The 27,800-nt window shown below is 38.9% G+C and overlaps 1 protein-coding gene across 4 annotated transcripts in view; it reads left to right on the plus strand.

The window, feature by feature from the left end:
• GSAP (gamma-secretase activating protein) overlaps positions 1 to 27,800 on the plus strand; it is an 88,287-nt gene that overhangs the window by 20,238 nt on the left and 40,249 nt on the right. For all 4 annotated transcript variants that reach the window (XM_068972381.1, XM_068972384.1, XM_068972382.1 and 1 more), the window contains 10 exons: positions 1,933 to 2,002; positions 3,460 to 3,509; positions 6,694 to 6,798; positions 7,015 to 7,074; positions 8,379 to 8,422; positions 9,607 to 9,692; positions 19,754 to 19,831; positions 21,238 to 21,315; positions 25,937 to 26,029; positions 26,152 to 26,369. In XM_068972381.1, coding sequence (XP_068828482.1) covers positions 1,933 to 2,002; positions 3,460 to 3,509; positions 6,694 to 6,798; positions 7,015 to 7,074; positions 8,379 to 8,422; positions 9,607 to 9,692; positions 19,754 to 19,831; positions 21,238 to 21,315; positions 25,937 to 26,029; positions 26,152 to 26,369 — 882 coding nt within the window. The remainder of the gene's footprint in view (positions 1 to 1,932; positions 2,003 to 3,459; positions 3,510 to 6,693; positions 6,799 to 7,014; positions 7,075 to 8,378; positions 8,423 to 9,606; positions 9,693 to 19,753; positions 19,832 to 21,237; positions 21,316 to 25,936; positions 26,030 to 26,151; positions 26,370 to 27,800) is intronic.

Here is a 27,800-nt window from a genome sequence, read left to right on the forward strand (position 1 = left end):
GTTTAGGTCACAGCCTTAAGCCAGCGAACCCTGGTCACCTCTGGAGACTCAGGGGACACCAAATCTGTAGTTTCCCCTTATTTTGAGGCATTGAGTATTTGCTTTTCCATTATCTGTGTGAAAACTCATTGCTTCTCCACAACTCCAGTACACAAAGTATCCTTTTTGATGTACACAGTTTCACAAATCAGCAGAAACAAGTTCTATATTCTTCTCATAGTTGAATTTTGCATTGCTTTCTATTTTACAGTTTTGAGTTTATTGCAGTGAAGAATGCGTGTGTGTGTGTGTGTGTGCTTATTTGCTCAGTGTTCGACTCTTTGCTACCCCATGGCCTGTATGTAGCCCACGAGTCTCCTTTGCCCATGGGCTTTTTCTCTGGCAGGAATGCTGGAGTGAGTTGCCATTTCCTCCTCCAGAAGATCTTCCCTACCCAGGGATCAAACCTGGGTCTTCTGCATTGCAGGCAGATTCTTTACCTCTGAGCCACTGGGGAAGCCCTGCTGTGAAGAACGGTATATAGTTAATCCTTTGTTTTTCTCAAAGGGAAATGACTACAGTTTTAAAAGTTAACCAAGTGTAGGGACTCCCCTGGTGGTCCAGTGGTTAGAACGCCAAGCTTCCACTGCAAGGGGCACAGCTACAATTCCTGGCTGGATAACTAAGATCCTGTATGCCGCAGTGTGGCCAAAAAAAAAAAGATAAATTTTTCTAAAAGTTGATGAGATCTATTCTAATTTGGCATTATGAAAAGTTAAGATACCATGTAATATATTTTGTCAAAAATTTCCCTCATCTTTAGAAAGGCTGTAGGCTGTAAAACAGGGACTTGAAAAGTTCTGTTCTTTTATTATGCTTTCAAGTTTAGAGGAAAAACCCAAAATTAGCCAATGGACCTAGTGAGCTGTCTTTCATGTTGCAAAGTGAAACTTCAGATTTATAGTTACTCTTAGGTTTCCCTGCTGGCTCAGAGGTTAAAGTGTCTGCCTCCAATGTGGGAGACCTGGGTTCAATCCCTGGGTCGGGAAGATCCCCTGGAGAAGGAAATGGTAACCCACTCCAGTATTCTTGCCTGGAGAATCCCATGGACAGAGAAGCCTGGTAGGCTACAGTCCACGGGGTCGAAAAGAGTCGGACACGACTGAGCGACTTCACTTTCACTTTAGAATGATGAAGGAATTAAGTCACTGGAGTCATCCCATGGCCAGGTTCCCCTCATTATCACAGTTGATGGTGTCAGGCCTTGTGTTTCTGGCTGCCCGCTTTGTCCTGTGGGCTGACAAATAAGGGCAGGCACAGAGGAGGAGGAAGGGCTGGATCAGGCCTTTTCTTCCAGTGGCAGTCGTTGAATACTTTGAGGTAAATCCTCCACCACATGCCGCACTGTGACTCACTGTCCTTTCCTGGAAAGTCCCTGGTTCTGTTGTGCTTTGTCTCTCGGATGTGGGACTTTGGAAGTTGTCGTGCAGAGTTTGTTTACTTGGCTCTCAAATTAAACACTAGGTTTAGCTGCATAAGAAATTGTTATCGATCACTCTTTTTTGGTGCTTGTGAAATGGAACTTTCTGTTCAAATGTTGTTTATTGATATTGTTTTTGATTGACTACAGAATCACATATTCCAAATATGAAGCACCATCCCTAAGAATGGCTTACAGTTTAGCCTTACTGTTTAAAGGAATTGTGTTGGACCTGCCATCAATCCCCTCCTGCAAAACCGAGCTCCTGAAAGTGTTCCTTTTTCTTCCTTGCTTCCATCTATAGTGTGTGTGTATGAATGTGATTTGCCTGAACTATTTTGCGGTTCCCACTCCCTTCTATGGTATGTAGTTGTACAGTAATTGAAATAACTGTGTGAAATAACTGTGAAATAACTTTTGAAATAATTGTGTAAGCAAGGTAGTTGCTTATGACTTTAATTTCCTTTTTATAGTTCCTCTACCCACATGTTGAGAGTCGCCCTCAACCAGAGAATCATCTGTTACTGCTTTCAGAAGAGAAATGTAAGTATATCTTTATGTTTTCATGAACAGCATATCTCCTAGCGAAGGATAGAATGTGATGAAGCTTCTAACTGTCTACTCGCCAGTCCAAAAGTCCACTGACTTTGATGTCCATTGAAGATCTAGGACTCCTGTGGAAGGACTTTCTGTCTGCCTCACTTGTTGTTCTATTGGGTTCTGTCTCCATATGTGGTGGGCTTCTGCAAATATGGATTTCCGGTTTGGGCACATGGTAGAATGTTTGTAGAACAGTCATTTTTGTCTTCTTTAGTACATCCTTCTTTAGGATGACTGTCACAGTCGAAACTATAATGTAAGGAGAGAGGCTTGGATGGACAGAGGGAACAGTATTAGAAGCTAGAAGAAATCCATGGCAGAACTCGAGGATACATAGCAACTTGGTCAAATTCAGGTAGAGGGAGATAAGATTGGGACATCCTTTAATGATGATTTCAAGTAGAAGGAGGGATAGAGAAAGGGCAAAATTCACTGGTGCATCTTATCTAGGAAGCTGTCTTTCTTGTTATGAGGTGAAGCAGCTGATTTGTAATTGGAGGGACAAGACTGAAGATTTGGTTTGTGTTCACTTCCTCTGCTGCTACTGCTGCTAAGTTGCGTCAGTCGTTTCCATCGTCAGTTGTGCGACCCCATAGACGGCAGCCCACCAGGCTCCCCTGTCCCTGGCATTCTCCAGGCAAGAACACCGGAGTGGGTTGTCATTTCCTTCTCCAATGCATGAAAGTGAAAAGTGAAAGTGAAGATGCTTAGTCATATCTGACTCTTCATGACCCCATGGACTTCAGCCTACCAGGCTCCTCCATCTATGGGATTTTCCAGGCAAGAGTACTGGAGTGAGTTGCCATTGCCCTCTCCGATACTCTTGCCCAATTATGTATCTCACATTTTTGTAACTAGAACCAACAGAAGATACATATGGCTCAATGTAAACTGCTTACTGAGAAAAATGGTCCATCTATACATCAATAAAGTGTTTATAGTGTTCTGTTAATGACCCCTATAAAAATACCTCCCCCTAATATCTGGCATAATGAGTTTTCTATATGATGTTTTCATATAAAGAGGTATTTGGTATTTGGAAATTGAAGATAAACCCTGCCAAATGAGCCCTATATAAGACTGATGGTACTGGGGAGGGAAACACTTGTTCGGCTAACCCAGGGGAGTAGCAGAGTTAAATGCTTCATGTGTTGTTGGTATTGAGGAGCAGAGTAAATGCTGGACTTGACACAGACTGTAAAGGGAGGGTGGAGAAAGGTGGGTTTTTGTTTTGAACCTTTCTTGTGAGATTGCCATCTGTGATAGTACTATTTTTCAGCCAATTGTTTAATCTGCTTTGCTTGTATATATTAAAAAAAGTTCACAACTGTTCGGGTGAAAAAAAGTACTCATATTTTTCATGAAGGTTAAACTGTCTTTCTGTTTTCTTTTTTTAAAAGATATTGAACAATTTCATATCCAAGTTGTCCAAGAAGATGGAAATCGAGTGGTAAATATTTGAAATTCCTTTTGCTTCAGAGTTTTTTCCCATAAAGAGTAGCATTTCTAGGCTATTAAGGATGTATTAATGTTATGGAAAACATTCTACTTTATTTGGTGTCTTTCAAGTTATAGATTGGTTGTTATAACATATGAAATAATATAAGATACATGAAGGAGTTGATTATCTCCTTCATATCTATCTTACCTCACCCCCCCATCAGTCTCCTGAGATAACTGATGACAGCCTTGAGTGATGCTTCCTTGCCTTGTACCTTGCTCAGGGTTCAGTGCACAGATACTGGGATTCAGTTGCTTTTACTAAAATAGATTCATAGTATAGATATTAATTTGCTGCCTTTGCTTTTGCTTAATATATCAGGGGTATCCCTGTAGGTTTCTAAACAGAGATACAATTTCTTTCTCTAAATTTGTATACATGTATACGTAAGCATGCATATAATAAATTAGATCATAGCATATATGCTGAGGTTCTATATAGTTCAGTTTTCTTTCCTTTTTTGCTTGTTTTGCACACCCCTCTTGACTCTTCACCTCTAACTTTTGTTCACAACCATGTGTATTGTGTATCTTTTCATACGTTTCTCCATACCTCTGTGTCTCACATCCCCACCCTGATACACCCAGGAGTTTGTTTATTATTCGCTCTCTCCTTATTCAACTTTGTGGAATTACTGCCGAGCAACCTAGAGTAGCTTAGTGCATTGTCTTCAGAAATGCAAACAGTCCCTGGCATAGATGTACACAATTTTGTCACCATTTTTCCATGGATGTATATTCACTTGATTGCCTTTCCCCCCCCTTTTATTTGTTTACATTTCAAATTGTTTCAAATGTTTTTAACTTTACGTGTTTGGTACACATGTTTCTTTGGATTAAACCCTCAGGGATGGATAAGTGGGTTGATGGTTATATGCATTTAATAAACTTCAACACATTTTGCCAGATTACTTTCCAGAAGACTTGTAACAATTTAGTTTTGCAACCAAAATATAAAAGTACCTTTTCCCTCTATCCATACCAATAATAGATGTGTTTCCCTTTTAAAAAAATCCAGTTTGATGTGTTTAAGTTGTTACTGAGCGACTGAACTGAACTGAACATTATTGTTTGAGTTTGTATTTCCTTTAATATTGTTGAGTTTGAACATTTTCTACACTTATTGGCTATGTAAATTTATTTTTCTGAAAATTATTTAGTTATATTCTTGTGTATATTTTTGCTAGGTTGTCTTTTTTCTTGACAGTTTTTGTGATGTTACTGATATTAAAATGATTTCCTTTAATATTTAAATGGTCTACATCAGAATACTCTTTCTCTGATTTTAATTTTAAATTATGTGAACAAAATTGAAATGAGAAATGGCATTTGTTAATTATGTATGTATGATCGAAAGCCTCAAATCAAGACGCCTGGCTGGGAAATGATGAGAAAGTGTGTGACTAGAGCTCTGGGCCCCAGATGGATGGGAGGGCAAAGACAAGGCCAATGGTTGGAAATGGTCAGGCCAGAGAGGAAGGACCAAGGTGCAAAATCCCAAAACCATCAGTGAGGATTTGGAGATAGTTAAATAAACAGATTGGAGTCAGGAACTGGAAATGGATACAGACAGAGGACTGCTGTTAAGAAGAGGGGTTGGGAGTCGTGAGAGACATTGCCGGGAGAGTGAGGCCAGGAGACACTTGTCAGAAGCCCAGGAAGGATTCTCCTGACCAAGAGGATACAGCCCCAGCACACCTTCATCCACGTGTGTCCTTCTGTGAGGCACTGCTAACATCCCTATATAACAACTCTGTAACAACCTATAACCTATAACAACCTACCCTATAACAACCCTAACATCCCTATATAAAAGTGATGGTATTACATTTATCCCAGCATTTTCAGGAAACACAACAATGTAGACTCACACAGGTGAGGTAACTCTGGAGAGGGAAGAACTGCTATATGAACCTCAGTTGCCATCAGATGGAAACAAGATGGGTTTCCCAAAGTTAAGAGTCAGATAAGTACTCTTGGATCTTTTGCCAGCAAACGTGATGGAACCAGGCAAACAGAAATAGAGGTGTATGATTCTGCTTGCCCTGTGCCTCCCTTGAGTTCCAACTTAGCCTCAGGGGAGAAATCCCATCTGAGATTAGAGAGGGTTTAGGTACAAACATGGACCATTCTGATGGTCCATCAGACCATCAAAGAAAGGTCCATCCCTTTTTTTCCTCATTCTCCTACACCAACCTGTCTTCATTCTTTACTTACCTGTCCCAGTATAGATAGCTTTTGCTTGTTGAGCATTTTGAGGAAAATGAACTCTGAATTCCTTGTGTTACATTTAGCATTTCTTTCCATTTACCCTTGCATACAATTTCCTTTCCCTTTATTTGACAAGTTTTTCTTGAGTACTACTACATACTAGAAACAGTCAAGTCATTGAAAATATAAAGGTGCTGTAGAAGAGTGCATAATCATTGGGGTAGAAGACTTATAGCATTAATTAAAGTATAAATGTGATAGAAGCACGCCAAAGTGACAGAAATACGGAGATGGGGAGCTTTGCCTTCATACGGGGAGGTGAAACTGGGTTTTGTACAGGAGGCAATGCCTCAGCTGGATCTTGAAGGATGAATAATTAAGTATTGCTGAGCAATGGGCAGTATCATCAGACTCATTGCAGAAGATGGACAGGCAAGAACTATGGCCAAAGCCACATGAAGTGTTTATGGCAGATCTCGGATTGTTGCCCAGTACTCCCCTCTCCTAGGCTTGAGTTTTCCCTTGTCCTCACAGTTGACCTTTGGTAGTAAAGCCCTCTAGACTGCAGATACTTGAGTGTGTTATGTCCAAAACAGGAAGCTTTGAATCTTCTATTTGCCTAGCTGTTGATTTGTGATAAGTGTGGCCTTGCCTTCAACAGCCCCAGCCTGTCTGTCTAACTAAGAACGAGAATAAAATAGTTTATTGCAGAGTGTTGTAAAGAGCAAGTAATGAAATGATACCTTAAATCTTTTTTTGGAAAGAGCTTCCAAGTGTATGTGTTGGAGGTAGGGGCAACTAAAAATTAACTGTGGAAATATTTACAGGTATTATAAAGATAGAATATTTAAAACAATTATGAAACCCAGATATGTTCTCCTTTAAAACAGCTGTTTATTTCTAAAATCTCTTTGCCTCCTTAGATAATTAAAAATTCTGGCCATCTCCCAAGAGAGAGAATAGCCGAAGATTTTGTTTGGGCTCAGTGGGATATGTCAGAGCAGAGATTATACTATATTGATCTGAAGGTAAAAACTAATCCACTGGCTCTCTTTTTTATGGGAGTGTTTTAATTTTGATGTTATCATTATTATAATTTATTAATTATTTCATTGATGAGAGCAGTCAAAGTTTATTACAAATAATGAAGATTTTCATTACTGTTTGCTTTTTTTGTTGCTTCCTTTTCTCTCTCTGTGTTTTTTTTTTCCTTAATTTGTCACTGACTCTGTTTTCTCTTTTAGAAATCAAGGAGTGTCTTAAAATGCATCCAGTTTTATGCTGATGAGCACTTTAACTTAATGGTAAGTCCAGAAAATGACTGGGCTATATGGTGAAATTTTATACCCATTTTGTGATTTGTGTGAAAGTCACTCAGTCGTGCCTGACCCCGTGGACTACAGAGTCCATGGAATTCTCCAGGCCAGAATATTGGAGTGGGTAGCCTTTCCCTGGAAGATCTCCAGGGGATCTTCCCATCCCAGGGATCGAACCCAGCTCTCCCACATTGCAGGTGGATTCTTTACCAGCTGAGCCACAAGGGAAGCCCTTATACTAACCATTACTCCTTTTTAATGAAAGTTATCATAAAGAGCATTTTAGCATTATTGATCATGTATGAATAGCTTGTATGAGCAAGTAAAATAGTTCCTGTCAGCTCAAAGCTTCAGCTTTATAGTAAATGCAATTAATATAGGTGATAAGAAAAGCACACACAGGGAATTTCTACTAACTGAATGCTTCACAATAAAGAAACATGGTTAAGAGTGAGGGTTTGTAGGAGGTAGAATTTAGTAGGAGGTAGTATGTGGCAACCGACTCCAGTGTTCTTGCCTGGAGAATCCCAGGGATGGGAGAGCCTGGTGGGCTGCCGTCTATGGGGTTGCACAGAGTCGGACACAACTGAAGTGACTTAGCAGCAGCAGCAGCAGCAGTATGTGGTAGATGTGGTCAGTAGTACGTGATTATACGTCATTTGATCCACAAGGATGTGTGAGGATGGTGGATTGAGTCTAAAGTCGATGAGAGGATATAGTTTAATTAGTAAAAATCTAGAATCACTCCTGGAAAAGTATTTGGAGTGTAGTGAGAAGTATCATTGTAGTGAGGAGTCATAAGTATCTTTATCTGTGATGGACAGAACATTATTCTTCCTGGCTAGGATTAATATTGCTGTCTAATGCAGATTGACATCATACCATTATAAGAATTTCATTTACTCCTCCTGCCCCCCCTTTTTTTGGACTCACACTCATTCTCTTTCTAAAGATACCATTCCCTATACAATCATCTGTGTCCTATAAAAGCCTACTCCTTCCAATCGACTTATTACATAACCCGTCTACGGTAGTCAAATCTTAAGCAAAATCTTGATGTATATTTATGATTGATGAATATACATCAAGCTTGTGATTTATGTAGACTCCAGAATATTCCCAGTGGACTTTCTCTATGTAGATGTGTGAAATAACCTCTGAAGATAATGCTAGTGAAAGGAGCTCTTCATCATTGTGTAAGCATAGTGTCATCAGGTTTGCTCTGGTTTCCAGAACTATCATCACTTAACTAACGTCATCTTTTGCTTTGTTATCATCTGATTTTTTGACAGTTTGAAGCACCCTTGGATATATCATTAAGTGACTCAGGATTCAAGTAGGTTACTCCTAAATTATTATTATTTTTTATAGACACTTCTGGACAGAATGATTATATTTAAACATAATCTGTGATATTCTGCTAGAAGGATAATTTGATGTTCTGTTTATGTGAGGGAGTGTTTGCCATCTTTTCTGCTTCTGTTTTCTATAGGGAATATAAACAATGTTATCAAGTATGAACACAGGGTTTTCCCATGTAAAGGCAATCATATTGATTTTCTTAGCCATTTATTTCTATAGGGCATCTTCTTTTTTTTTTTTTTTTGATATGTGGAAGTGCTCTGTAATTCAATAAAAAGATTCAGAGTCAGAGTCAGAGAGCTCTATGTTTAGAATGAAGCATCAGAACCCTTTTCTTGTTGCCATCAAACAGGATGTCTCAGGTCAATCCACTTATAGCTCAGCTGAGTCTATTGCTTCTCCCCGCCCCCACCCCTCCCCGCCTGTTTTCATTTTTATACAAAAGGCAAGATTCCCGCCCCCCCCTGACTATTTTACATTTAGTAAAAACAGGAGATACTTTTGAAAAAATAGACTCAAAGCCATAAGTGCACAGAAGAAATGAAAGTCTTCCTGAATTAATGATAATTGCAAAATGGTACATTTCACTAGCTTTATTTTTATCATATATGAACATTCAGTTCTGTTTATTTTGAAATGTAGCATCAACATTATTTTAAAATTAGACAAAAGTTGAAATATTGTGCATCCTTCTCCCTATTGCCATTTATGTACCATCTATTTTTAAAAATTACTGTTTTTAAAAAATAATTTTATTTGTTTATTGGCTGTGTTGGGTCTTCATTGCTGTGTGGGCGTTTCTCTAGCTGTGGCAAGAGGGGACTGCTCTCCAGTAGCTTCTCATGGTGGCTTCTCCTGCGGAGCGCAGACTCTGGGGCACGAAGGCTTCAGCAGCTGTGGCCCGAGGGCTCAGTAGCTGCGGTTGCTGGGCTCTAGACCACAAGCTCAGTATTTGTGGCACGTGGACTTAGTTGCTGTCTGCAGCGTATGCGATCTTCCTGGACCAAGGATTGACAAATTATTGCTTTACTTATTTATTTTAACAAAAGGACATATTATCTACTTAAATTTCTCAGAGACATGTGGATAAATTATAGTTGGTACTCACATCTTTTATGAGGGAACTTATTTGTAAATTCTTATCCTTTATGTTCTTAGACTTGTCAACTTTGGATATAGTGATCTTCAAGACCAAGAGGAATTATCTGAACACCTGACCTTATGTGTTTTTACCAACCATACAGGTAGAAGCGGGTTGTATTTGTCAATTTATTTAATTTTACTTGAGTTCCATATATTTAGCCATTGTTCAGTTATATGGATCCTGAACATAAGTGATCATGTGGATATTTACATACCAAATTAACTTCTCCACTGTAATTTTATATATTTGCTGTCTGTATAAAAGAAACCACAGTCCAGCTATTGTTCTAAAAGTTTTTCTTTGTATTATTTTTCTAGTAGAGGGGATGGGTTCATATTTAATCAAGCTACATTCTCTCACCTGCTTCATTGTAGAGAAATGATATACAATGAGAGGGATGCTTTTTGTGTCTGGCTTACTGATGCTGAAGTTCTAAACCCATGTGATTCGCTACTTTCAGAGCCATGCTATAACCTACTGAGCTGACAATCAAATGTTCACATACAAGTTATGAGTGTACAGTATTCCATCTCTTAAGACGTGTTTATTATAGATAGAAAAAATAGGGAGGGGGGAAAATAATGCCTGAAAATGAGAGGAGAGGAGTATGATTACAGTCAATGAATCTCATGAAAAACTGCTCATTAACTTTAATAATCATCTGAGTAATCAACTCTAATAGCTAAATCTAATAGCCATATTTAATAGTCCAACTTGAGTGGACAGTTACTATGAGAGTTAAGTAGTGCTTGGACTGAAATTACATTCATTTAAAGCTATATTACGTGGTATTCATTGATCTGTCACTTACGGAGCATTAATAGAAAGTTACTACTTAGTACAGATGTTGGATGTTAAGTAAGTGCACACAGAGTATTTGAATACAATCATGGTACATTTTATGAATGAGAATTATAGGAAGCCATGAGAGCATATAGTGGAGGTTTAATAGAAGATACTGTTATAGTAGGTTCAAGTATGTACAAGTATGTTCTACTTCAGCCAGTGCATTCTTAGTCCTGAAAATTGCTTCCTTTTCCATCTCACTCTTTCAAAATGCAGTCCATAGTTTTCTCTCCATTTTGGGTCTCCTTCAAGCCCACAAGTCCCTCTATAAACTGGTCTCAGGGAACTTAGGGCAGGAAATAATATTTCCCTTGATACTTGAGGATGTATGTGAGCTAAGAACAGGGTGACTAGTTGAAGTAGAGTGAGCAATAGGAAAAGTATTGGTAGAGAGATCTGAAGAGGTAGGCAGGGGCCAGGTCATGTAGGGCCTCACAGACCATGGGAGGATTTTAGCAAGAGATGAGGAAATGTCGATGTTCACTCTTGCCATCTCCTGTTTGACCACTTCCAATTTGCCTTGATTCATGGACCTAACATTCCAGGTTCCTACGCAATATTGCTCTTTACAGCTTCAGACTTTACTTACATCACCAGGCACATCCACAACTGGGTGTTGTTTTTGCTTTGGCTCTGTCTCTCCTTCTTTCTGGAGTTATTTCTTCACTGATCTCCAGTAGCATATTGGGCACCTACTGACCTGAGGAGTTCATCTTTCAGTGTCCTATCTTTTTGCCTTTTTATACTGTTCATGGGGTTCTCAAGGCAAGAATATTGAAGTGGTTTGCCATTCCCTTCTCCAGTGGACCACGTTTTATCAGAACTCACCACCATGACCCCTCCATCTTAGGTAGCTCTTGGGTAGCTCATAGTTTCATTGAGTTAGACAAGGCTGTGATCCATGTGATCAGATTGGTTAGTTTTCTGTGATTGTGGTTTTCAGTCTGTCTGCCCTCTGATGGAGAAGGATAAGAGGCTTATGTAAGGTTCCTGATGGGAGAGACTGACTGAGGTGGAAACTGGGTCTTGTTCTGATGGGCAGAGCCATACTCAGTAAATCTTTAATCCAATTTTCTGTTGATGGGTGGGGCTGTGTTTCCTCCCTGTTATTTGGCCTGAGGCCCAACTATGGTGGACGTAACAAAGATAATGGCAACCTCCTTCAAAAGGTCCCACGCATGCACTGCTGCATTCAGTGCCCTCAGCCCTGCAGCAGGCTGCAGCTGACCCACACCTCTGCCAGAGACTCCTGGATACTCACGGGCAAGTCTGGGTCAGTCTCTTGTGAGTCCATGGAATTCTCCAGGCCAGAATACTGGAGTGGATAGCCTTTCCCTTCTCCAGGGTATCTTCCCAATGCAGGGATCGAACCCAGGTCTCCTGCATTGTGGGCAGATTCTTTACCAACTGAGCTATCAGGGAAGCCCAAGAGAAGACACAAGAGAAGACTCTACACATGGACATCACCAGATGGTTAATACCGAAATCAGATTGATTATATTCTTTGCAGCTGCAGAGCAAAAACAAGACTGGGAGCTGACTGTGACTCAGATCATGAACTCCTTATTGCCAAATTCAGACTTAAATTGAAGAAAGTAGCGAAAACCACTAGACCATTCAGGTATGACCTAAATCAAATCCCTATGATTATACAGTGGGAGTGACAAATAGATTCAAGGGATTAGATCTGATAGAGTGCCTGAAGAACTATGGATGGAGGTTCATGACATTGTACAGGAGGCAGGAATCAAGACCATCCTCAAGAAAACGAAATGCAAAAAGGCCAAGTGGTTCTCTGAGGAGATCTTACAAATAGCTGTGAAAAGAAGAGAAGCAAAAGGCAAAGGAGAAAAGGAAAGATATAGCCATTTGAATGCAGATTTCCAAAGAATAGCAAGGAGAGATAAGAAAGCCTTCCTCAGTGATCAATGCAAAGAAATAGAGGAAAACAACAGAATGGGAAAGACTAGAGATCTATTCAAGAAAATTAGAGATACCAAGGGAACATTTCATGCAAAGGTGGGCACAATAAAGGACAGAAATTGCATGGACCTAACAGAAGAAGAAGATATTAAGAAGAGGTGGCAAGAATACACAGAAGAACTGTGCAAGAAAGATCTTCACGACCCTAATAATCACGATGGTGTGATCACTCACCTAGAACCAGATATCCTGGAATGTGAAGTCATGCGGGCCTTAGGAGGCATCACTACGAACAAAGCTAGAGGAGGTGATGGAATTCCAGTTGAGCTATTTCAAATCCTAAAAGATAATGCTGTGAAAGTGGGGCACTCAATATGCCAGCAAATTTGAACAACTCAGCAGTGGCCACAGGACTGGAAAAGGTCAGTTTTCTTTCTAATTCCAAAGAAAGACAATGACAAACAATGCTCGAACTATTGTACCATTGCACTCATCTCACACAAGTAAAGGGTCAAAAAAAGGGAGGAGGTTTAGGAATTAGATCTGGACATAAATATGCAAAGGTTATGTGGAACATCCGAAGAAAAAAGAAGGAGTATGGGGAGAGAAGAGGGAAACCAAGTGAGATGTTATAGCAGCCAAGAGCCAAGGGGGTTTCATAAAAAAGAGCGACTTTTAGTAGGTGGTTAGAAATGGAGCCCATTGGGTATGGCTGTGTGGAAGTTACTGTGTGTAGTTTGTGCTGGGTGATTGAGGTAAAATGTTGATTGTGCTGGGTGAAATCTCATGTGAGAATTGAAAAATTATAGCAACATGTGCTTGCATAAGAGAGGCAGCAGCTGGATGGGGAAGTGGCATTGTGGGGGTATTATGTTTTGAGACAGTAGAGACTGTAGTATGTTTGAACGCTTATAGGATATTTAGTGGAGAAGAAAAGATGACACTCTACAGCAGAGAGGAGTAACTAGTAGAGTGAATTTGCTTAGAAGGTGGCATATAATGGGATCCAGAGCTCATGTGGTGTCCCCAGGGTTGGTTCTTCCCTGCTACTTACTTTAAATCTGTTGAATATAAACAATCATTTTAGGCTATTATTCTGTGAATTTTATTCCATTTTATTTTATTCCCATATGAATTTCTCACATATATTAGTAGTTTATAAATAGGCTATCTATGACATATCTTAAGAAATGTTAGGTTAATTTGGCAAAAGATGTGAAAGAGCCTGTTTTTCCTTTCTCAGTGATGTCTAGGAGCCTTGCTTTTCACAGTCAGCTTTGAAATAAAAAAATAAGCCTGTTTCAAACAGGGTGCTTTCAGATTTAAGGTGAAATAAACCAAGAGAAGCACCCTTTTTATTTTCAACTCATAAGTTGCCAATTCATGTATTTCCCAAATTACTTTTCAAAAACAGCTTTTGAAAATTTGTGATTAAAGCAAATACCTACTTCAGCAAATGGAGAAAGTCGCAAATAGTCTAATCCCTATATGGCTCCCTCTATAATAAGTAGCTTAGTTTTCCACTGGTGTGGAGAACAGAAAACATGGTTCATGAAAGAACTGCCAATAGACTCAGGACCTTTTACAAACTCTACTTATTTCAACTACTACATTCATGCTGATGCTGTAATAACATTTGTTTTTTAGTTGTTCCATATTAGTTGTTGAGAGCTACTTTGTCCTTTCACCATTTCTTACATTCTTGAAAGCATCTTTGCCCTGAATTTTCCTGCCCTAAGAAATGAAATTTGCTACCTTTCAGAGATTTGCTCACCACTAACTCTTATGATCAGCCTCATCATCAAGATTTTAACCTTTAAAAGTGCTCTGTTAATGTCAGACCACTGATATATTAGGATTATGAGTTTCTATAGTTTTTTCTAATACATTTTTAACAATAGGAGGATGAATCAGGGACTTTCTAAAGCATTGAAGGAAAGATTGCACACCCTATCTGAGTTGCTCAGTTGTGTCCGACTCTTTGCAAGCCCATGGACTATACCTTCCATGGAATTCTCCAGGCCAGAATATTGGAGTGGGTCAGTCAGTTCAGTCGCTCAGTCGAGTCAGACTCTTTGTGATCCCATGAACCACAGCACGCCAGGCCTCCCTATCCATCACCAACTCCCAGAGTCCACCCAAACCCATGTCCATAGACTTGGTGATGCCATCCAACCATCTCATCCTCTATCATCCCCTTCTCCTCCTGCCTTCAATCTTTCCCAGCATCAGGGTCTTTTCAAATGAGTCAGCTCTTCACATCAGGTGGCCAAAGTATTGGAGTTTCAGCTTCAGCATCTGTCCTTCCAGTGAACACCCAGGACTGATCCCTTTAGGATGGACTGGTTGGATCTCCTTGCAGTCCAAGGGACTCTCAAGAGTCTTCTCCAACACCATAGTTCAAAAGCATCAATTCTTCTGTGCTCAGCTTTCTTTATAGTCCAACTCTCACATCCATACATGACTACTGGAAAAACCATAGCCTTGACTAGACGGACCTTTGTTGACAAAGTAATGTCTCTGCTTTTTAATATGCTGTCTAGGTTGGTCATAACTTTCCTTCCAAGGAGGAAGCATCTTTTAATTTCATGGCTGCAATCACCATCTACAGTGATTTTGGAGCCCCCCCAAAAAAGTCAGCCACTGTTTCCACTGTTTCCCCATCTATTTGCCATGAAGTGATGGGACCGGATGCCATGATCCTAGTTTTCTGAATGTTTAGCTTTAAGCCAACTTTTTCACTCTCCTCTTTCAGTTTCATCAAAGGCTCTTTAGTTCTTTACTTTCTGCCATAAGGGTGGTGTCATCTGCATATCTGAGGTGATTGATATTTCTCCCAGCAGTCTTTATTCCAGCTTGTGCTTCATCTAGCCCAGCATTTCTCATGATGTTCTCTGCATATAAGTTAAATAAACAGGGTGACAATATACAGGCTTGACATACTCCTTTTCCTATTTGCAACCAGTCTGTTGTTCCATGTCCAGTTCTAACTGTTGCTCCTGACCTGCATACAGATTTCTCAAGAGGCAGGTCAGGTGGTCTGGTATTCCCATCTCTTTCAGAATTTTCCAGTTTGTTGTGATCCATACAGTCAAAGGCTTTGGCATAGTCAATAAGGCAGAAATAGATGTTTTTCTGGAACTCTTTTGCTTTTTCGATGATCCAGCAGATGTTGGCAATTTGATCTCTGGCTCCTCTGCCTTTTCTAAAACCAGCTTGAACATCAGGGAGTTCATGGTTCACGTATTGCTGAAGCCTGTCTTGGAGAATTTTGAGCATTTCTTTACTAGCGTGTGAGATGACTGCAACTGTGCGATAGTTTGAGCATTCTTTGGCATTGCCTTTCTTTGGGATTGGAATGAAAACTGACCTTTTCCAGCACTGTGGCCACTGCAGAGTTTTCCGAATTTGCTGGCATTTTGAGTGCAGCACTTTCACAGTATCATCTTTCAGGATTTGAAATAGCTCAACTGGAATTTCATCACCTCCACTAGCTTTGTTCATGGTGATGCTTTCTAAGGCCCACTTGACTTCACATTCCAGGATATCTGGCTCTAGGTGAGTGTGAGTGATCACACCATCGTGATTATCTTGGTTGTGAAGATCTTTTTTGTACAGTTCTTCTGTGTATTCTTGCCACCTCTTCTTAATATCTTCTTCTTCTGTTAGGTCCATACCATTTTTGTCCTTTATCGAGCCCATCTTTGCATAAAATGTTCCTTTGGTATCTCTAATTTTCTTGAAGACATCTCTAGTCGTTCCCATTCTGTTGTTTTTCTCCATTTCTTTGCATTGATCGCTGACTGGGATCAAACCCAGATCTCCTGCATTATGGATGGATTCTTTACCAGATGAGATGCCAGGGAAGCCCAAGAATACTGGAGTGGGTAGCCTATCCCTTCTCCAGGAGTCTTCCCAACCCAGGAATCGCACCAGCATTTCCTGTACTGCAGGTGGATTCTTTACCAGCTGAGCTACCCGGGAAGCCCGAATCAGGGACTTTCTTAAGCATTGAAGGAAAGACCGCACTCCTTATGTTGAGAGTTAACCCTGAAGTGGTACTTAGAATGCTCTGTGTGTTCTGAGTCCGTGGTGGCTGTAATTCTTTCTTGTGCACCACCTACTGGGAGGTGGTGAGGGGTGAAAAGTGTAACTTCTCCGTCCTGCACATTTAATTGTAAGAGTTGCCCTTCACAAGTTCCCAGAATTAGGCATCTGTTTAGCATTTTATAGAGCTTTTTACAATGAGATAATTTCCCTTGGAAACTTTGTCCATAATAGCTTTCATTGTCCAAATGGTTTCCCCCAGGCTAGCCAACTTTGAGATATTATCTTCATCATTGATGAATATTCATTAAACATTGCTGGATACACCATTAAGAGCATGCTTTTTTTTCTTTTTCGCAAACTCTGACTTCCCCCAACTCATAAGCATAATTATTCTGGAATAATAATAATAGCAGCTAACCTTTATGACTACATATAACTTTTTTGCCAGAGCTTTATACATATTATCTTATTTAACACTCACCATATGAAGGAGGTGCTATGTTTTCCTTATTTACAGATGAGGAAACTGAGGCTTAGAGATTTCAATTAATATGATTCAGGCAAATTTAAAAAATACTGATGCCTGAGTATCAGCCCCAGAGATTCTGATTTAGTGGTCTCAAATGGAGCCTGTGTATCTGTGAGCTCAGGAAGCTTTAATGTGCTTTCAGAGGCGAGAACCAATGCTCCAGAGTTGTGTGGTCCAGCATGGTAGCCACTAGCCATGTGCGGCTATTTAAGTTGTTAAAATTAAATAAAATTTAAAAGGAGTTTGTCAGTCACGGTAGCTGTCTTTTAAATGCTCAGTAGTCACCTGTGGCTCATGATTACCAGATTTAGAACCAGATTTAGAAAATTGACACTATCAGAGAAAATTCTAGGAGCGGGACAGGTTTGCAGAGCCTGTACACAGTCCATTTCCCCTTGCTGTGTCTTTTTTCCCCTTTTGGGATTGAGAAGGGTGACTAAGCTACAACCTGTTTGGAGATACTTGCTATGAAATCTGAATATGGCTCTCAGTGTATGTTTTAATGTAAGTTTATTCTACATCTCATGTTAACTTTCTCTAAAACAAGGAAAACAATAACCTCGATTCCCTAAAGAATGGTGTGTAGAGATTTTTTTCTAGAATGGAGATTATAATCTTCCTTATATTGTTTACATTTCATGCTCATTCCTCAGGACAGATTCCTAAAAGAACAATTGCTGGGTCAACAGGTGTGAATATATTTAATTCTCTGCAAAACGGTTTTTCAGAGAGGTTGTACTAGTTCATCTTTTCATTACTATTATTTGAGATTGTTCCTCCACTGGCAGAATTGATTATAATTTTTAAAACTTTGTTAATTTTAAAGGAAAAATGCAGTTCAGTTCAATTCAGTTGCTCAGTCGTGTCCAACTCTTTGCAACCCCATAAATCGCAGCACACCAGGCCTCCCTGTCCATCACCAACTCCCGGAGTTCACTCAGACTCACATCCATCGAGTCTGTGATGCCATCCAGCCATCTCATCCTCTGTCGTCCCCTTCTCCTCCTGCCCCCAATCCCTCCCAGCATCAGAGTCTTTTCCAATGAGTCAACTCTTCGCATGAGGTGGCCAAAGTACTGGAGTTTCAGCTTTAGCATCATTCCTTCTGAAGAAATCCCAGGGCTGATCTCCTTCAGAATGGACTGGTTGGATCTCGTTGCAGTCCAAGGGACTCTCAAGAGTCTTCTCCAACACCACAGTTCAAAAGGTTCAATTCTTTGGCGCTAAGCTTTCTTCACAGTCCAACTCTCACATCTATACATGACTACTGGAAAAACCACTGCCTTGACTAGACGGACCTTTGTTGGCAAAGTAATGTCTCTGCTTTTCAATATGCTATCTAGGTTGGTCATAACTTTTCTTCCAAGGAAGAAAAATGTGGTAGCCTATTTTAATTCTTATTTCTTTATTATCAGAGAGAGGCTGAAGTTTTAACTCTATCTGCTAAAAATATCTTTGTCTTTGTGATCATAGAATATAAAAGAACAGGATAAACCAGTAGGTTTACATTCTATAGTAAACATATAGAATGTTTACTATATGAAAGTATTCAAAGTGGTACATGGGACTTTGGTAACTCTTTTAATTACTATTTTTGTTTATGCTTTAGTGTAGCATTATTTTATTCTTAGTGAGTCTGCTGTAGATTTAAATAAAGGTATTATTGTGTGGTCATTAAGCATAATGGTAATTTAAAATCTAACAGAATCATTACCTTTTATAATCTGATAAAGTTATATTTTTTGGTCATTTCATGTTGAAAATATTGTAATAAAATGAATTTCTAACAGTATATTGCCATCTTAAAAATCATTAAGAGTCAAAACTGATAAATATTATAACAGAGTGCTTAAATATGTCCTGGAATAGCCTTCTTAGGGAAAATGGACCTTTTTTCCCTACCATGGTTTTTAACAAAGGAACTCTAGTGGAGTATGGTAGAGGAAATGATTCACTGAAGTAGAATAATGATCGAGTTCACATAGCTAGTTAATATTTGCTCTGGGACTAGAACCAGGATTGTCAAGTTCCTTTCCACCCTAGAAATCTCCTATTTCAGGTGATCACATAAATGCTAGCATTAGAATAGAAGTATCCATCTAAGCATAAGGCCCTCATTTGTAAGTCATTGATGAATTTACCCAGATGTACAGGTGGCAGCAGCTGCTGGACGTGATGGACAGTTTTACACATTGAAGCGGGTGGGCAGGCTGAGGTTGTTCTGAAGTGGTGGGCTAAGTGAGGGCGGTCAGGGCTCATCTGGAAAAACCAGTCTATCCCAGGAGCTCTCCTTTGACCTTGGGCCATGGACCTCAGTGACTCTAATATAGGTGGGAACAGGCTCACACACCACTTCCTCTCATTGCCTCAGTTTGCCTTCCATTGTAAATAAATAATAAGACTGGAGACTTTCTGTAAAAAGGAGACGTATTTTTGATTAACTGGGGTCCATAGCTATTAGGAATGGCTGGAGAACAAACTGGAAAAGAGCACAGGGGAGGCTATGTATATAAGGAGAATCTCATGAAGCTCTGTAAACTTCTCGGGACTCCCGTGATTCCGTATATAGATGTCTCTCTTCACTTTCCTAACCTTCCACAGTCTACCACAATACGTTGCATACAGTGTGTGCTGAGTAACTGTTGAATCGAAATTTCTTAGCAACTTGTTAATAGTTAATTTCTAGAATTTGGGAATAATCTGTGAGGTAAATTGAGGCAGAACATCTAAAGGAATGGCAGTAAGGATAAGTAGCTTAGGGAACTTTATTTGTCTGTGATTCTAAGCTTTACTAAATACTTTCTTCCTTCTAGGAAGTTTGTGTGTATGTTACTGCCCGAACTTTGACTCTTGGGAACAAATCACATATTCAGTGTTTTACTTTCATAAAGGTACTTTTCATTTATTCTTTTTTTTAACATAATCATTTTTTCCAAATAGCAAAGTATATAGATTTTAAAGTTTTATTACCTTATAACAAATTTGATCAGTACATCATATATCTGTGTACCTATATAATACAAATTTCCTACAGAAATTTATGAATGATGAGTGTTGTTAGCTAATTATTTTTATATTATTTTAAAAATAGTAGTGTATAATATATATTTTTTCCTGACCTATGTCTTTTTACCAGGCCTATAGACCAATGCAAAAGGATGTATTTGCTGATAGTGTGTTTTTGATTTTTATATTATTACTAATTGAAAGGTCCCTATATATTTAGCTTACAAAGGTACATAAGGTTTCAGTTAAAAAAGCTTCTACCATCTTAGACTTTAACAGCTCTTAGACCTAAGATACATTTATTTCATTTCATACATCTGTGGCCCAAGAAATGGATATGTCAATAGTCCGCCTGGAGGTCAGGAGTAAAGTGTCCAATCTTTTCTAGTTCTGTAGTTGGCATCAGAGTGCCCTTTAATAGTTTTAAAATTGACTTTTAATAGTTTTAGCCTGAACCATGCTAAAAAGTATTTATTCTTCTTGTCTAGATGCTTAAAATTAGTAGTTATATAATAATACTGTGGGTAGACTTAAAAATTATTTAAAATAGGATTTTCTGAAAAAACTATGCCAGGTCACATGAGATTTTATTCTGCCTAATGTTACATTCAGAAGTTAGAGATCAAAGTAAAAAATGTTTAATAACTTAATAATAAAGAAAACAGAAGAAAATTCAGAAGACCTATATGCATGCTTTAATAATAAAGTTTGATATTTGTGGAATGTTTTCATACCTTTTTCAAATGGTTAATAATTAAAGCCAGTAAATAGAACTTTTCTGAAAGTTGTACTAAGAGCTAATAACCATGATTAAGAGTTAGAAGAATGGAAAGTGAAGCCTAGTACTACCCTGAGTATACTAGATAAACACCCTCTCTGACTCACAGTGGGCTTTCTCAGTGATTCAGAGAAGGCTTCATGGGCCTTAATGACAGCAAGAGTGTGGCAGTGAGCCTTGAGGCATGAGGGCCAAAGAGCCACCTGGTCTTCTCCATCCCTTGGATTCTTAACTAAAGTTCCTCAGATCCTTCTATCCCAGCACAGTCCACCCTTTAAGCTCTAAGATTATGTGTAAGCTACTGGCTTGTGACTGCACTTGGGTGATCCATCTTCAGTGCTGGCTTCTGGAGAATGATGGGGGAACCATGAGCTCTAGGACTCTGAAGACACTTGCTTTGTCAGTTTCACAGTTACTCAGTGTGGAGAGTATGATGTGTAGTCACTGCCTTGGGTGGAATTGCAGCTCTTTGTTTCTTAACATCCTTTCTCTGGCTTGGTGTTCTCTCCACAGGGCACAGCAAAACCTTCACTACTACTCTTGGGAGTGTTGACTCACGTGTGACAAAGGGCATTACTTTTCTCAACCTTGGTGAGTGAGCAGCATATGTGTCTCTCTGCTCTGACCTTTCCTTCTGGTACATGTTAGCCCTTGTTTTTTCTTTGCACCCCATTTTCTCATGCCTCTTTGGGACTCACGTTGTGATGACTATGACTGACCTTTTTGAAGCCAGATAGGGGAAGGTTTTCTCTGGATACACCCCCCCCACCACCAAAATGAGCTTTTTGAAAGGCGGCCCGGTGCAGGGGGAATCCCTTCTTAGATATCTCCTTTCTTAGAACCTAGGATGTCAGTGTTCCTGTGTTTTTAGTAGCAATCCTAAAAGATCATTTGTTCGTTTAAAAATGATGACAGTGAATGAGATGTTTCTTAAAAGCCTATGAAAAATAATACATCATGTTGTCCCTTGATTTTAGAGACAAAAACCCTTGAGCAATCATCTGTTCCCTGTTACTAATTGCTAAAAGCTTCTGAGTCCCATAAATCATTTATAGATAGATCAGCTTGAGTGAGTTGTTTTTCACTGAGTAAATAGGTAAAGGGAACTTGAGTATTAGACTTAAATACATTAAGTGAAAAAAAACTTATTAAGTGAGTCTATAATGAAGCCAATAAAGAAGGAATTTATTGTGGCTCCCAGTGAAAAGCTGCTTTTCCATGACAGTTGGGCTAAGTGGGCACAAACTGGTTGGTTAGCAAGACTAAACAGAACTATTGCTTGCCTGCATATGGGACATGGCACAGTATTTTTAAAAGAAAAAACTTCAGGTTTGGAGCAGATGGGTTCTTTAATATTTTCTTTATCCCTGTTTCCCAGTTTGCCTACTATCATGGCAAAAGCTTGTGAAGAAACTGGGCAAAGAAAGAACCAAAATGATAAGAAAGTTTATAATTTGTTTTTGGTCTTCTAAATTGAAGTGTAATTAACTCACAATATTATATTAATTTCAGGTGCACAACAGTGATTCATTATTTTTATAGATTATACTCCGCTTAAAGTTATTACAAAATAATGGCTATGTTTGCTTGTCTGTAAAATATATCTTTGTAGCTTATTTATTTTGTACATACTTTGTACCTCTTAATCTCCTACCCTTATTTTGCCCTTATTCTCTCTCCTCATGGTAACCACTAATCTGTTCTCTGTAAGTCCGCTTTGTTTTGTTATAGATAATTGTTTTATTTTTTTAGATTCTTCATATAAGTGATACAGAATATTTCTTAGTTCTCTATCTGACATTTCATTAAACATAATACTCTCTAGGTCCATCCACACTGTTGCAAAAAAAAGATTTTTATTTTGAATGATACTGTTGACGAGGGGAGATATCCTATGCTAAGTGGGCCAATATGTGGCAGTTTTTAATATGAGCTCTGAACCTGTGGGAAATTGTTTTTGAGAGGCCTGATTCTACTACATCCTGTGGTAAGAGAGATAAATGAAGATTTCCTGGGTCTGAGACTTGATTCTTATCAGCAAAGCTATATCAGTATTCCATTTCTAGAGTGATGTGGGAAACTTTCCATTAAAAAACTTCCCATTTTGCAAGGTCAAATGTATGATTCCTTTTTTTTTTTTAACCCCTAGGAATGACTCTTGATAAGGGCAGCCATGATCTAATCTATGATCTTTAGAGTGTGGAGAGTGCAAAAATAGTAGAGCTTTGTAAAAATAGGCTATCTTACATAAGTTGTCTTTCTTTCTTGAAACAGATTTTGTTACATAGGCACAAGTTTGCACCCAAGATTAAAACTATTCTAGAGGTGACTTTTATGGCAACAGTATTGCTTTTTGAGTGAGGTCTTTTTGCAATTTATTGCACGTAATTTCCCTGAAGTGCCGCCCTGTTAGAAGGGGCTTATATTGCTTTAAACATTAAAGAATAGAGTTTTGAGGGAAGTTTTTCATGAACCCCAAACCACCTCTATATAAGAGAGATATATTTATACATTTAAAAACTGTCTTTTTTCAATTAATACTATATTCTAAGTGTTTTGCTTAAGTTCACTTCATCTTTACAGCAATTCTTCTTGGTGATATTATCCCTACTTTCAGTTCAGTTCAGTTCAGTCGCTCAGTCATGTCCACCTCTGCAACCCCATGGACTGCAGCACACCAGGCCTCCCTGTCCATCACCAACTCCCAGAGTTTACTCAAACTCATGTCCATTAAGTCAGTGATGCCATCCAACCATCTCATCCTCTGTTGTCCCCATCTCCTCCCGCCTTCAATCTTTCCTAGCATCAGGGTCTTTTCAAATGAGTCAGTTGTTTGCATCAGGTGGCCACTTAAAGTATTGGAGTTTCAGCTTCAACATCAGTCTTTCCAGTGAATATTCAGGACTGATTTCCTTTAGGATAGACTGGTTGGATCTCCTTGCAGTCCAAGGGACTCTCAAGAGTCTTCTCCAACACCACAGTTCAAAAGCATCAATTCTTTGGTGCTCAGCTTTCTTTATAATCCAACTCTCACATCCATACATGACCACTGGAAAAACCATAGCCTTAACTAGACGGATCTTTGTTGGCAAAGTAATGTCTCTGGTTTTTAATGTGCTGTCTAGGTTGGTTATAACTTTTCTTCCAAGGAGCAAGTGTCTTTTAATTTCGTGGCTGCAGTCACCATCTGCAGTGATTTTGGAACCCCCCAAAATAAAGTCAGACACTGTTTCCACTTTTTCCTCATCTGTTAGCCATGAAGTAATGGGACTGGATGCCATGATCTTAGTTTTCTGAATGTTGATAGCTCAGTTGGTAAAGAATCCCTACTTTACAGATAATGAAACTGAAACTCAGAAAGTCTGTGTTGTGTGCTCAAACTTCTTTTAGTGTCTCTTATCAGGGACACTGCTTCCCTTGTGGCTCAGCTGGTAAAGAATCCACCTGCAATGTGGGAGACCTGGGTTCAACCCCTGTGTTGGGAAGATCCCCTGAAGATCGTATATTAGTTTATTGCTACAATAAGAAATCACCACAATTTTAGCCCTTAAATAAACAACACATTGCCTTGTGGTTCTGGACGTCAAAATTCTAAACTGAGCAAGTCTTAGGGCATCAAGGTGGGGCAGAAATGGTTCCTTCTGGAGATTTCAGGGAAGAGTTAACTCTGCCTCCTCCAGCATCTAGAGGCCAGCATCCCTTGGCTTGTGATCACATCACTCCAGTCTCTTTCATCATCTTACGGTCTTCTCTTTGTAGTCAGACCTTCCTCTTCCTTATTAACCATTTGTGATTACATTGGGTCCAACTGGGTAATGCAGGGTACTCCTATCTCAAGATCCTTAATCACACCTTCAAGGTCACCTTTATCACTTGAGGTGACATACTCATAGGCTCTGGGGATTACCACATGAACGTCTTTGGGGCTGTCAGCCTACCACAGGTACTACTGACACTTTTGGTGAGACAGTAACTTTTGTGTGCACACTGAGGGATTTGACATTTTTGGAGCCCAGTCACTCATCAAATGGCAGTGTAAATCTCCCCTCTGCCTCAATAATTGTGACAACTTAGAACACCCTCATGTATTTCCAAATGGCCCCTTTCCCAGGGACATAGTATTAACTGGTTAAGTTAAGTGGTAGGATGAGGAGTTAATTTAGGTCATGATGTCTTTCCATTGTCCCCTACTGTATCATGATTTGTGTTTTTCTGCTTAAGTGCTGCCATAATGGTAACGTCGCAACCACTTATGCTAAGTAGTAACATCACTTAATCCACAGTGACTTGAAAGGACAGTTATAAGTCAGTTGTTTAGAGTTCTACATCCTCTTTCCTTTCCCTTCCACAGAATGCCCTTTATGCAAATAATTAGCATGTATTTCTTTATTTCTTAGGGAGAAAAAAACGAGTCCAGCTGGTTTGCTTATATTAATAATCTAAATGTTTCATCTGCATGAAATTCACTCCTACTATATGAGTTTTTCTGTTTTTCTAAGATCCTAGAAAAATCATTGGCAAGGACTACTTCTATCCTGCCCCCTTCTCCAGAAACCTATTTTGTATACCTTGCCTCAATCTGTATACAAAAATTCTGTTCTTTGTACAAAAATATCTCATGAAGGGACTGTGAAGGTGTGAATTCTAGGCAGCTTGTTATGCAAGGAAACAAATTAGTACATCATGAAGTGTCAGAATGCCTACAGAGATTGTTTTGATGAATATCAGTTTAAAGGTTCCTTAGAGAAAATGCTGCTGCTGATGATAATTGTGACAATGAGCAGTGGGCAAATATAAGAAACTAAATTTAAAACTTCCCTCACATGTCAGAAATTATGAAGGAAATTCCCATGATAAACTATTTCCAGCCTGTCATATTAAGGAATAATTCATGTTGCTGGATATTTTTTAAATTCTGATTTGTTCTCAGAGTTCATTCAGATTCATATAAAGCCACAGTTCATAAACAAAATTACAGATATAAATTAAGATAACCATAGCTAAATATCTGAAGAAAGCTATAGGTAGAAATAAATGATATCTTGCTAGTAAGATGAAACGTACTGACATCAGGCAGCTTTTTATTACATTGGTCAAATTTTCTGTGTTTTAAGAGGTTCAAAGAAAAATAGGGATACTGTAAAGTTGTTGACTTTAATCTATACTGTACAGCACTTGCCACTTGGAGCTGACTTAAATATCTCTTCCATAGACTATTATGTGGCCGTTTATTTACCCGGTCATTTCTTTCATCTCCTTAACATTCAACATCCAGACCTGATCTGCCACAGTCTGTTTCTGACAGGTATGCCTATAGTTTTTCCCTCATGAACGTGGTCTGTTTGGGCTCATTTAAATGTTACTATTTATATTTGGGGGAATGGGGTTCTTTTATTTGCTGATCTACTTTTTTTTTTTTTTGGCCAGAAAACAGTGAAGTGATTGATACGCTACCTCATAGTCCTTTACAGTCACTGTCAGGGTCTCTGGTCCTGGATTCGTGTTCTGGAAAGCTCTGCAGGGCGTTCCTCAACCAGTCATATTTATTGGAGTTTCTGTGGAACAGCCGGCTGGACTGTGAGAGGATGGCCTTGCTTCACTGTGTGCTCTCATGTGGCCGAGACCCGCGACGACTGGAAGCCAAGGTGGGAATATAGCTTAAGTTTAGGAATTTGCAAACGGACAACCCCAGATGTATACGTTTAGCGGTTGAAATGAACAGAAGCTAGGTTTATTCGGTGACAACTGAGATTTATCGTTTTTGTCCTGACTTGAAGGTGTTCTTCCCTTGTACTCTAGGTTTTTATGCACGCAGACCTCATACTGGGAGGCATGTCTGTTCTTTTCACTGTTCTCTTTTCCGTATTGTGAGTGAATATTAGCTCTATCAGTAACATTCCAAGGAAGTGCTCAGGAAAATAGAGAGTTTCTCAAATATCTACAAAATCAACCCCAAACAATTAGAAAATGGCAATAAGAACATATATATCAATGATTACTTTAAATGTAAGTCATTAAATGCTCCAATCAAAAGACACAGACTGACTGAATGGATACAAAAACAAGACCCATATATATGCTGTCTACAAGAAACCCACTTCAGACGTAAAGACACATATAGACTGAAAGTGAGAGGATGGAAAAATATATTTCATGCAAACAGGAAGGAAAAGAAAGCTGGAGTAGCAATCCTCATATCAGACAAAATAGACCTTAAAATAAAGAAGATTACAAGAGATAAGGAAGGACACTTCGTAATGATCAGGGGTCAATACAAGAAGAAGACATAACAATTGTAAATATCTGTGCACCCAACACAGGAGCACCTCAGTACATAAGACAACCACTAACAGACATAAAAGGAGAAATTGACAGTAGCACAATAATAGTAGGAGACTTTAACATCCCACTCACACCAATGGACAGACCATCAAAACAGAAAATTAACAAGGAAACACAAGCCTTAAATGATATATTAGATGAGATGGATCTCATTGATATCTTTAGGACATTCCATCCAAATGCAGAAGAATACACCTTTCTCTCAGTAGCACATGGAACATTCTCCAGGATAGACCACATCTTGGATTGCAAATCAAACCTCATTAAATTTAAGAAAATTGAAATCTTATCAAGCATCTTCTCCAACCACAATGCTATGAGACTGGATATCAATTACAAGAAAAAAACTGTAAGAAACACAAACACATGGAGATTAAACAACACGTTTCTAAATAACCAACAGGTTACTGAAGAAATCAAAAGGGAAATTAAAAAAAATGTCCAGAAACAAATGACGATGAAAACACAACTTAAAAACTATGGGGTGAAGCAAAAACAGTCCTAAAAGGGAAGTTTATAGCAATACAATCCTACCTTAAGAAACAAGAAAAAATCAAATAGATAACCTAACATTACACCTAAAACAACTGGAAAGAGAAGAACAAAAACACCCCCAAAATTAGTAGAAGGAGAGAAATCATAAAGATCCGAGCAGACATAAATGAAAAAGAAATGAAAGAAGCAATAGTAAAGATTAATAAAACTAACAGCTGGTTTTTTGAGATGATAAACAA

The sequence above is a fragment of the Capricornis sumatraensis genome, chromosome 5, assembly GCF_032405125.1.
Source record: "Capricornis sumatraensis isolate serow.1 chromosome 5, serow.2, whole genome shotgun sequence".
Classification (NCBI taxonomy): domain Eukaryota; kingdom Metazoa; phylum Chordata; class Mammalia; order Artiodactyla; family Bovidae; genus Capricornis; species Capricornis sumatraensis.